At 37.7% G+C, this 12,778-nt stretch overlaps 1 protein-coding gene across 1 annotated transcript in view; it reads right to left on the bottom strand.

The window, feature by feature from the left end:
- LOC132194096 (transcription factor SOX-8) overlaps window positions 1-12,778 on the bottom strand; it is a 51,099-nt gene that overhangs the window by 32,605 nt on the left and 5,716 nt on the right. Inside the window, exon 2 of the mRNA XM_059615174.1 lies at window positions 7,539-8,020. Coding sequence (XP_059471157.1) covers window positions 7,539-8,020 — 482 coding nt within the window. The remainder of the gene's footprint in view (window positions 1-7,538; window positions 8,021-12,778) is intronic.

Below are 12,778 nucleotides of genomic sequence, written 5' to 3'. Positions count from 1 at the left end.
AAATATTTAAATAAAATATATTAACATTATGAAAAATGCGTTGATTTATAATTCACTAAAGAAGAATTGTTATTTAACTTCATTTAAACAATAATTTAATTTGCTTTTAAATATTATAATGTAAATAATATAATCATATACATAATTATATTTTTTATTATTTTTTTTCCATTTTTAACTCTTCTACTTAAGTAACTTCTTCGAAAATAATAAGGAGTGAATCAACGTCGATCATATTTCCCGCTTAAAGTGTGCAGTGTCCTCAAAAGAGAGTTGCAAAACAGTGCACACACCTCTAGGTGCTCCGATGGATGATTTTTATGCAATGCTCCCAATTCGGTCTCGGCCTTTTACTATTAGCTTTTTGTGTTTACCGAAATCACGCGGCGTCAATAACAGAGGCGAAAACAATGCGCGGATATGTAGTCCAATTTTTCCCGTGTCCCTTTTTGCTCTAGATTGATATAGAGAATCGTTGAGTCACAACGCGATCGACGACAAAAAGTGGCGGCACGCGGGCGTGGTGCACGCGTCCTCAGCAGCAGTTTCGATGCACCTGCATTTTTATTTATTCACCCGCCGAGAAAGAAAGATGCAATATGAAAAAAAAAGAAGTCTCTCATTAGCATGCAGATGCACCGGGCGCAAGAGTGGCGCAATGGATGAGCCATTACTAAAAGCATCCTCGCGAGAGCGACGTGTCGCGACTCGCAATCGCGTCGGCCGCCGAACGTGACCCTTAATTTCTCTCTCTGCCTGCACCTTATGGGGCTATTGTCCTCGGCGCAAATAAATAATACAAATTATTATGTAACTCGCTCGCACTTTGATTTGGAGGTTCTACTTGCTCGCGTGACGCGCCTCCTTTTAATCCAACATTGCACCATCTCCTGCTCTCTTTCTCTCTCACTCGGCGGCGTTTTCCTTCTTTTTTTTTTATCTTTTCTCTCTGTGTTTTCACCGCGTTTTAGCGGCCATTGTCACTATCAAGTTAATGAACTCTAAAATCTAATAGTTGATAAATTTTTTTCGTGGGCTGAGTATATCGAATAGAGATAACAATATTCGTCTGCCGCGAGAGACGAGCACACAAAAATTTTGCAACAATTTTTTGTTTGACTTCCTCTTAAACTTTCGGCGGCTTGAAATAATATTAATTTTTTCGTGCATACATGCGTGCAAGTTGGCAAAAGTGTTTCCAGACGTCTCGGGGTCACCTTAAGCAAGCGAAATCTTGCGACATTTTTACAACTGCAGAGAGACACAAAGTTTTATATACACACAACAGTTGATCACGGCGGCGCGGACGATCGATCAGAGAGGCATGGCTGTATAAAATACGCGTTGGAATTCTGAATAATTTATTAATGGACGGCGGCCGTTGCGCAATTAAAGTCGGCGGAGAGAGAAAGAGAATCACGCCATTAATGCAATAAACCGTGGAGGGAGTCGAGCTTGATGGACGGAAGTTGATATTACTTCGCTCCCTCTCGGCTTTTTCTTTTTTTTTTTTAAATTCGCGCGGAGGACACACAAGTCGCGTGTTTTAATCGAGAAGCATCCAGCAGGAAAAGGAAGAAGGACGGAAGGAAGAGTTTTAATTTTTTTAATTAAAATGCATGAACGGTTTTAGTCATACAAGGCGAGTGTGTCTCTCAAAATGAGAGACACACGCGGCGACTCTGGTTATTTTATTTACGATTTATTTTTGGCGCTATCACCGCAGCAGCCACGGGTCAAAAGGCGCAAACACCTGTTGCGCCTCTCGTCCGTAATGTAATGGGTGGACACGTGTGCACTGGATAATATGATGTAAAGCACATTGCTAATGGGACAACTTAAATACTCGATTCAAGGAAAACAAATCAAGGATAAAAGGGCCTCTTATAATTAACGAAAATAAAGTATTAAAATTGTGAATTTCAAAAACTCATCTTTTGATTAATGAGACTCAATAATAAGATTAAAGTGAAGCCATAATTCTTAAGTTAAAGTTTTGGCCGCAAATAATGGAACATTTGAAGCTACCGTTGAGTATTTTTCACACCCATCAAGAGAAATTGCTATTTTAAATATATTTAAATAAATTAATTTCTGAATTTATTTTAAATCCATTATATCAAAATTTTAAGTTTGCATCAAGTATTATTAATACTTAAAAACTTACATTGTATGAAAATTAAAATTAAAATTTAATAAATATTTAAAATAATTTAAAAATAAATAATAAAAAAAGAAATATAAATTTAATAAAATTTTAATAATAACTAACTTACTTTAAAAACTTTAAGTGGCCCTAATAGCAAGTTTTTGTACTTCATTTTTTCGCGTTCCAGATTTATAACTGTGCATTCAGAATTAAGCGAGAACGGTGTTTCCTCTCTGGCAGTGAAATTTTTGTGCACTTCTCCTTATTTAGTCTCCCGCTGAATGAACGGCCACACTAATTGGGTGAGTTTCGCACACCTCTTGCATTTAGCGAGAAGTGCTGTCTCATTTTATTATTGCACTTTTTATACTTCACTCCTCCCGCGAGAGAAAGAGAAAAAAAGTAAGGAACTGCTCACTCTGGAAACAATTATCGTCACCGGCGTGTACTTATTTTCGCCGAGCACTCGACGCAATTAATAATTGAATTTAACAGAGTGAGACACGCTGTCCGTGGGTAAAAAAGTCGCGCGCATTATTTTCATTCCACAGATGCAGTCGGTGGACGATGCTGGGTTAAAAAATGAAAGAAAGAGATTCGTCATTAATTAGAGCGGTGGGCTCGTTAAGAATATTATGAGAGGAGAAAGATTTCTAGGATGCATTATGTGTCCGCAGTTGTCACCGACGGTTAATTCTTTTTACGACGCTCTCGACTGTGAATATTAATTAATCTGGGCGCGCGCGCGCTCGCGTAGAGGAGTAAAATTTCTAAATTTATCATCCGGCATTGTGGAGATTTTGATTTATTGAGAAGAACGTGTTGGTTGAAACGGACGAAACAAAGCTATACGGATTGGGAATGTGTGCTGCGTGTGATTATGAATTCAAAGCCGTGATTAATGACGCATCTCTCTGTGACGAGAGAGGAGGGTGCGCGCGCCAACAATCGACTCGAATCGGATTGTTGCACCGTAATAACCAGGTCAGGGCTTTCGTATATCTGTGACACAAAGCCGAGTCAAACGCGCCGGAAAAATTTAAATTAAACGCAATTAAGTAATTGCGCGTCTCTTTATTTAAAAAACAAAAATGGTTAATAATTCTCTCATAGAGCAATTTTTAATTAAGCCCCATACATTATTTTTTTCAATTCATTTTTTTTCCAATTCGAAAAGATAGAAGATTGGAAATATGAAAAATTGTATGTTAGTTTTAAATTAATGAAGGCATAGATTTTTTTGAATTATTCAAATGTCAATTTAAAAAAAAAAATCACCATAAGTTTCTATTTGTAACAATATTTGAGAAAAAAATGAAAAAGCAAAAGGCCCAAAAAGGCGTCTAGAATCACACATTTTGAACCATAGATTGAAAAAAAAATTAATTCCATCCATTTTCGGAATGTGTCTTGGAGCGAGCGAACTAAGAAAGAAAACCTTTTTTTTTACCAGACTAACAATTGCGCGCCTCTTTATTTAATTTTCCACCGTTGTAGTTGGAAGGTCGATATAAAAAGTGGAAAAAAACACACACACGGAGCGTTCAAGTGAAGAAATTCTCGGAGTGTTTCCGAAGAGGAAAGGGCCAGCACGCACATCGCAGACCAAATGACTTCCGGTCTTCTTCCACCCACCAGTCGGGCGATTATACAAACACGCAGCCAGAGAGGAGCGAGAAGATGGCCCCTCGAATAATAATTGCACCTGCCGCACAAGACTGGCCAACGGATTTTATTCTTAATTTTTCAAACGAATTTCCATATCGGCTACTGATTGTTATGCAGCCAGCGGAACATTTTCCTTCTCTCTTGAGATATATTTATGTATTTCTCCGAGTTGAAAATCAGCTGCAGCTAGTTTTAAAATTCAGGCCGGAGTCGCGGCATGAGGCAGTCGAGATTTTGAGATATAGAGCACCTGTGTGGAGTGTGTGTGCTCTTTCTTTCGCTCTTATATTTATGTGCAGTCTATGCAAATGACGCGAAATTTACCTGCGCGCCGCTTTATCCATCATCACATTTATTTTGCTCAATGCACTGCCCGCCGATGTCACATAAATCTTCTATGCCGAGAGCTTTTCGAGTGGAATTTCGATGAAAAATGCCGAGCACTTTATCATTTGGAATGAACGTATGTGTCTCTCGCAATCACAAAAGTCTACACGCAAAAGTACATGCGCCGTTTAATTGTGAATGGCAGCCTCTTTAGTCTTTGATTCGCCTCTTGACAAACTGGTCAGTCGGCATGAATAGAGATTGTCATTTTAATTGGGGTCGCTTCAGGAATTTCAAAGAAGATTTTGTGTTCAAAATTTTTTTGGAACATGCAAGTCCAATGAGAAAACAAAGTGGAAAATAAATAAGAAGAATCACAGGGTTTAAATAAGACAAAAATCAAGAAATTAATATCTCTGTACTAATAAATTACTTATAATTTGTGTATTCTAGATTTCGTCGTTACTTTTAATACATAAAAAAATGCATTCATAAATGATCATTTAATTTTATGATGACTATTAAATTATTAGGCAAAAGAATATACTTCTAATTTTCTTACATATTTCGGATTTTTAAATCAATAAAAAAATCAAAGATTAAAATTTATAATTTTATGAAAAAAAACCTCATAATGGAAATCACTTTTGAATTAATTTTCCACTCCAAAAGGCTGCATTGAACATAATCCATTTAATTTGAAATTTTGTACAACCTTCTTTATTCAGGATGATCTTTATTCAGGATGATTTTAATTACAAAAATATTAAAAGCTTTTACGGTAACAAAAACTTAAACCGTTCCTTAGTAATTTCAAAATTGCGGTTGTGAATTAAAATTTTTTTCGATTGAAAAAAGTATTCAAGTGGATATGTTAAGCTGCTTTCTTATTCACTCCGAAAGCAATTACCAATTTTTCAAGCCATGTGCGACAACAGTTCGACGCTGCCTCACTCTGCTCTTTTGTTTGCATTTTTTTCTCAGTTCACCAGTTTTTGCTCGCGGAGGACGAATAAGCCGTTGCGCGCGAGCGTTTTTGTTGCATCAAAGCGCGCAAACTACCCTGATTCCTCTTGACTTTCTGCTCGGCTGCGTCGCTGTGTCGAGCAATAACATCCGGGGCGGTGGCGAAGTTTGCGTTTTAATCGGAGGAGCAGTTAGCCCGAGCAGCAGGCCAAATCACGCGAAAAACTCAAGCAATTATTTTTCACGCTTCGAGAGAGAGAGAGAGAGAGAGAGAGAAGCAGCCGAATTTCACAACTTCTGCATGTAAATTAACGTGAATTTTTATTTAAAGGGCAGATGCGAAGCCTGCCGAGAGCTGTAGGGGGTGGAGCAGGTGGCGAGGAACTCTCCTTTATTCAATTTATATCAAATGTATGCGGCGGCTCGTGCGTTTGTATTTACTTTACATTTTATATCACCTGTGGCCTCCGCGAACAACAGGTGGATCGGCCGCAGAGAGATGAGTTAGCAGACAACGCGTATATCAGCCAAGAATCTATCATCGCGCCGGCGAATTTTATCTCTCTCATTATTGGAACTCGGCAAGGAGAGAGAGAGAGACTGCCGTGTTTTTCTCGGAACCATCGACGAGTACTATATTCCACGGCGCGCATTCCGTTTGAAGTAATTTACGGCCTTGTCTAATGGTCCAAGAACAACAGGTAACCGGCGCAAAAAAAAAATATCGCGAAGTTAAATAGAGAGAGATGGCAGAGTCTATAAAGTAGCGATTGGAGGACAAATTCTTGGTTTTATTAATTCTTAAAATTTCCATAAAATCCTACCATTTTTTGAATCAATTTTGTATGAAATAATTTACTCCAAAAATCAGTAAAAAATTTTGAATTTCAATTAAATTCTTTCAAATGAAAACAAATTCAAAGTAGAATTTGTGTGTAATAAGTGGAGCAATTATTAATTATTAATAATTCATATTAAATTAAAAAAAATAAATATTAAAAAACAATATTATACAAAAGCTAGCGTAAATAAGCAAATTTTCCTGCAACTTTGCTTTGTAGTATGTAGTATTTTATTTACAAGGAGATTGAAACGTTTAAATTTGATTAAAATTTTTCAAAATGGCACAAAGTTTTATAAAGAAAGCTTTATTCCAAATAAAAAGAAATAAATAATAAATTATGATTTATAAAAATAGCAAATAATTCATAAAAATCAGTAGATAGTGGTAGATCATATACATTTTTTTAAGATCTGCCACTTATAATATTTTAATCTCTAATAAAATTTTGTAACGCGATTTCTGACAAGCTTGGCGTGCAACTGGAACCATATTTATCATTGGAGCGAAGGATGTGCACGCCTAAAAAGGCTCCCCTCGTTAATTCGTATCAGTGACGCGTTCGGGGTCCTTGGCGGAGCGAATATTAGCGTGCGTGCGATGCCGCGGTCCGTCTGCCGCGCGCTTTTAAGAGTCCACCAGTGGCTAATATACTTGCTCAACTGCACACCGATTGAATAATAATAAAAACAATATAATCGGCTAAAAGTGAAAGTGGCACCGCGCGCGCACGGGCTCTCCGCCGCGCTTCATTGTGTAAGCTCGTCCACTTGCAAAAAGCGAGAAAGAGACGATGCGATGCATATGACGAACACCCGCGCCAAATTTCTGCAGAGATTAAATTAAATGCAACGGAGAATTCAGCGAATTCTTCTCGCATAGAGACAAATACACGTGACGCTTTAAACGAATTATTATCACTGTGGCTAATCGAGAATTTGCTTATCAAAAAAACATAAGAGGATTTTAACTGATAAGGATAAGAATGCTGGAGGATTCATCAGAATTTTTTATAGCGTCTGAAAGTCTCGGTTTCAAATTTGCAGGCAATTATTTATAATTTATAAGAAAAACACTGAACAAATCTGCTTTTTTTTAAATTGGCAAAAGCTCAGTTAAGCTTTTTGAATACTATTTTTTTCTTTTTTTTTTTTAAAGCAATCAGAAGGTTGAATTAGGAAGTTGAATTTGCATTCCTTATTTATTAATGCGAAAATTAAAAATTAAAAAAAGGGTTAGAAAATATTTAATAAAAAGCTGGATAAACATACGTTGGTAACTGTTGGAGATCAAAATCACTAATAAATAGTTAGATTGTAGCGCGCCTAAAGAATTATATTGTATTTTATTTTTTATTCAGAAAGTAATACGAAAAACAGTTGGGATGTGTTTGATTAAAAAGATATAAATTATATTTTTCATCGAATGTATACAAACAGACATAAAGATTTATATGGTAAATAAATTTAATTTTTAATTGTGCAGAATAATTTTTTTTCCTCTCAATAAAAAATGACCTAAATTTCAAGCAGGCCCTCAACTATCATGAAAATATTTGCAGAAGAAAAAATAAAAATTGGCACTCACCAAGCATTTTGCTGAGATCTGCGTTGTGGAGGTCCGGGTTCTCGTCGGCCAGCTTCTTCCTCTCAACCTTGGCCCACACCATGAAGGCGTTCATGGGCCGCCGGATGCGCTGCTCCTTCTTCTGTGCGCCGATTTGGCCCTTGGGGCCGGCGGGGCCGCCGCCGCCCAGCGGCATCTGCTGCATGGGCTGCATCATGTGCTGCTGGCGGTCGTCGCCGCGACTCGGCGACGCCGTGCCGAAGCCGGGCATCCACGTGCTGGTGGCCTCCTCGGAGGCGGCCGGCGACCCCCGCACCACCCCCTGCAACAGGTGGCCGCTCGGGTCGTCGGCGTAGCGCATGTAGTAGGCCGAGGGCGAGGCGGCGAAGTCGTGGAACGAGTTGCCGCTCATCGTCTGCGGCCCCTCCGGGGCCGGGGGCAGGTGCAGCTGGGGGTAGCCCGAGTGGCCGAGCAGCAGGTCTGGTTTGTACTCGTCCATCATCCTGCGAACAAAAAGTGGAGTGGAATGAATAAATCGCCTCAGTGAGAAATCGAAGCACGACTCATTTTCTGCAGTGTACATGCGCGAGTGGCCAACTTGTTTGTTTACTGTTTTCAATCAAGACACTGCAGTTAAGTAATAAAAGTGTGATATAAACTTAAATTGAGTTTAAAATAAATTAAAACCATATTTATCTTAAAAATATTTTAAAAAAGATTTAAGATATTATTTTATTCTACCAATTTCAAGTTTTTTATTTATTTAATCTCTATAAATATAATTATATAACTAAATTGGTAAATTAATCAAAATAATTTTCCATCGATTTCTGGGTTACAGACTTCCTCAAAGTTAATTTTTGCTTAATTTTGTACACATTATTAAGAATAAATAAAATTTGGTACAATTGTGTACTACAGCAAATTGAGGAAACAAATATCGCTTGCATTTACACAACAGATTTCGAGAAAGACTACAAATACTCCATTTATAGTTAGTAATTGATTATTAGAAATATTCATATATCATTAACCACCACTAGCGAAAATGCGGCCACATTATAAATTTAAAATATAATGAAATAATCCTGTCTGAGAGAAAAGGATTATAAATAATATATCTTTTTTTATTAAATATTTTAAATTACCAAATTCTTCACAGAAGTCAATGAATGTAATTATATAATATAATTCAATTGCTATAGAGCTAAATTAATAATGTTCAGGAAATTTTTAAAATATCGTGATTACTGAACAGGAAAAAATGAATTATAAAATTGGTAAAACTGTTCATGCAATTTAAAATGTTCATATTCTTTTTTTAATCTTGTATGAATTGAACTTTGGCCAAAGTGATTTTATGTAATTATTCTTGAGAAGTCTTTGGGAAGTCCGCCTCGAAGCGAGACCTTCAAACAAACGACTAGCACACTTCTTGTCATCATTGGTAATTGATTTACAGTATTCATCGTTTACGATATACACAATTGCATCACGTCGAGTTTCATCTCTAAATACAGTTAGTACCCAGGCTGGCTGCGCGAGAGAGCGGCCAGGAAGAAATAAGCTGCGAGGCAACGAGACGCTGGCCTAACAATATTATTCTCCTGCAGCTATCGCGATGAATGAATTTCAAACATCATAATAATCAGCGCGAGTGTTCGGACAAAAGTGTTCGAGCACATTCAAGATTGGAAAACGGATTTCTTTTGTGTGCGTCTTCGATTGAGAAAAAAATCCGTGTGCAATTAAACCGACCGATCGCGTTGATACGCTCGATGAGATTATTAAAAGCAACTTCATTCGATCATTCATATATAAGCTTTTTGCGCCATTCACCTTTTTTCTTATATGATTTATACATTAATATTTCAATTCTGCTGCACTTGTTGGAAAAGATTTATCAGGCTACATAATTGGCATAATGCATCAAACCACGTGCAGCTCTTTGTTGCGGTCGGTGGCAATGAAATAAATTATATCATTGCTCTTTAACAGCAAAATCTGCAAACCTGTTGAATACATTTGTCGGAATATATTTTATATATAAGAACTTGAAGTTGCAAATGCTTTGCTATGGAATCAATATAATAATCCAGGCTGAGCCTTTTTTTGTGGGCGCTCGCGCCAACTCGGAATATTATATAAACAGTGGGTATTGAAAGTGCGATGATTGATGGAGCTGAATGAATAATTTATCAGAGCGCACTTTGGCCAGCTAATTTATGGACAGGTCAAGTAAATGAGTGGAATCCAGTGACAGCGGACGTCAAATGGACTGCATCTCACGCTGCTGGCAGCCAATAAATCCAATGCAGATCACGTCCGACCCTGCATTCGGCCAGTGATGCATTTCACCGGCAGATTTATTGTGAGCCGGCCAGATCGAGTCGCGTGCGTCACTCGCTACTGCTGCTGCGCTGGCTGCCCTGGCCGGTTATTTTCTTGTCCAACAACGCCATTTCTGAGTGCAAAAAAAGCCTCGGCTCAAAATCTCGCTTCGAGGAAAAGAAGTCGCCGAGAGAGAGAAGGTTTTGATTTGCAGAGAGAGGCACTGCACGTGAGATGGGAGCGTCTCATCCGCCCCTGTAAATTCACTTTATACATTTTGATAAAAATACAGTTGCAAATTTCGTCAGGTCTGTAAATTTATTTCCACTTAAAAGACTTGTAAAAATTTAAGGGCTTTCAAACTCACCATGTAATTTAGCCTAGGATTGCAAAGAAAAAAATTATGCAAGATGCTTTTAAAATGTTAATAATTTTAAGAAATTCAAACTTTTAATGAAAATTTGTTCCCAGATTTCTTATTCTTCAGAAAAGCAATATCTTTTGCTTTATGAATTATTTCGTCATTATTATTGTATCCTGTTTACATTAAATAGCTCAAAAATTGATCAGGACTTGAAATATGAAAGAACCACTTTCAACAAAAAGGTCTCAAAGTTAATTCGAATCTAAATGCTTTGATGCATTTATAAATAAATAATAAATAAAAGTTAAGAGAGGAACTTTAAGCTGAATTATATACAAAAAGACTTTTTCTACCAGTACAAGATTGGTGTGAAATCTCTGTTTCCGTTGGGAGATTGGTTTAATTCTTGCAAATACTCTCCCCGGAATATATTTATTCAAAAATCACTGACCGCAAAAGCATATTAAGAGCATTTCAATATATTCGCCACGTTTTTCCGCCGTTGCCAAACAAATTAATCCGAAACGGTTTTTACTTTAGAGAGCTAAGATGAGCAAATGGGGCAGCATCTGTCGCTCTCCTCAGCATGGGGTCCGTAACTCTGGTGCACGGCCAACTCTCGATTTGATTTAAATAACCGCAGCATCCGCCGTCGCCCTCCACCGGATCCGCAACTCATTTCATACCGTTTAGTTGCAGAAAATTGCAATTTGCGGATGTATGTTAAAAAATAGATTTGCAGAGAAAAAATGTTCCGGAAGATAAGGAGGGTGCTATATAAATTAATTGAGTGCAGCGCAACATAGCTAAATCAACATCCCACGGTACCCATGGGAATTCGGAGAAACACAAAGGTGGCGGCTCTTAATGGTGACCCAGTGAAAGTATAGTGTGCATGCTAATTACGTCGAGCACAGTTTCCTATGCACCAACGCAAACTTTTTATGTGTGCCGTAACACAACATAAAGCCAGGCAGCAGCAGCGAGGAGTGTGGATATGCAAAAAGATAGAACTGTTCCAGGGAGAGGTCCCATTAGAAAGTTATTGCAGGTCGGATGAAAAAAACCTGATGCAATTCGCAATGGACTATAGATTGAACCTTTCCGTGCACTTAATTAATTGCTTTGTTAGAGGAAAATTAATTGCAGGTATTGAAGTGCAATTTAATTTATAATAAAAACTTTTCTTTTTCCAGCAAAATAGATTGATTTTTACTTCATAGGAAAAAATTAAAAAAGAAAATTTGATTGCAATAATAATCTTTTGCCAGATATTCCACTCTCAGAAAATCAAAATTTAAAATTTCTTAATTTAGACAAATTGACACACAATATGGCTGTGATAGATTTCTCGTCTAATTGCAAAAGGCTTGATCATCAATTGACCTTGTAAATTATCAAAATTTTAAATTTCATCACATATTTTTTTGTTATAATTCAATTTTTATGCACTCTTACAATTTACAACATTTTACTAAATCTCTGATACCGGATTTATTAATTAAATTCCATGATCCTGAATTAATTTAAATTTTATAAGGAAAAAAACGTTCCATTTTTACTTTAAACTGAAAGTGATAATTAACGGATCCTTTCACTTTCGTGCTATGGTAAACAATAAATTTTCAAAGTTCCACGTGAGCCGCCGCCCCGTAGAAGCTAATGCGGCCGCGAAAAATGATTTGCCACCATCAGTCAATCAGCTTTCCAATTAGTTTTTACACAAAACGTTTGCTCGCCGGCAGTAAAACCGAGAGCTCGCGGGCGTATTTTAATTATTTCCTCTTCTCGCGTATATTATAGTAGGAGGATTTCCAAAGTTTGTATACATTTCACCTGTGCGCAGGTGAGAGAGAGGCCAACGGACAAAATGAGATGCGCACCTGTCACGCATTCGCGGCCACGCAGGGGAGGAAATAAGACAGGTACTATTAAAGGGTTGTTGGCTGATCAATTAGGCCGCAACAGCTCGACCAACTGTCACAATAAAGAACCTGTCGTGCTTCACGTAGCAACCCCTTAACCAAAGGAAACGAGACACGCATTCCGTGGGATTAACTGCTCCTTGCTTCTTCATATAATTATTATTTCATTTTTCTCCCCCACACATATATAAAACCAGACAAACAAAACAGGTAGGCGAGAGAGAAGAGTATAAGAACAAAGTTAATCCCTGTCGCACGCACCGCGTTATTTTCAGGGTGGCACCTGAGAAAAGGGTTTATCTGCCGGCGGCGCAATTAAACGCGTGTAAATCACCGGCAGCGATAAAGAGATGTGTTTTATCTTGGCGAGCGATAAAAAGGAATTTTTATATACCTGCCTCATACTTGGGGTGATATTTTTTTGTTTTAATTTTGGAGCGTAGCAAGTTGGGTGTTAAATGCTTTTTTGTTTGCCTCTGTTATCGCGTGTATATTGTATTAGCGGTCGAGGAGAGAGATGTGCTCCTCGTTGTGTTAGGGGCTTTCCACATTAATAGGCGCTCTATTCGCGCAGATAAAACGCAGAGCTGCCGGTGCGACGACGTTCCTAATCATACGTAACCACCGAAAGCAGCCACGAG

Source organism: Neocloeon triangulifer, unplaced genomic scaffold (genome assembly GCF_031216515.1).
Source record: "Neocloeon triangulifer isolate White Clay Creek 2 clone unplaced genomic scaffold, ASM3121651v1 ptg000006l, whole genome shotgun sequence".
In the NCBI taxonomy this organism is placed as follows: domain Eukaryota; kingdom Metazoa; phylum Arthropoda; class Insecta; order Ephemeroptera; family Baetidae; genus Neocloeon; species Neocloeon triangulifer.
This window is presented reverse-complemented; position numbering and strand designations above follow the sequence as displayed.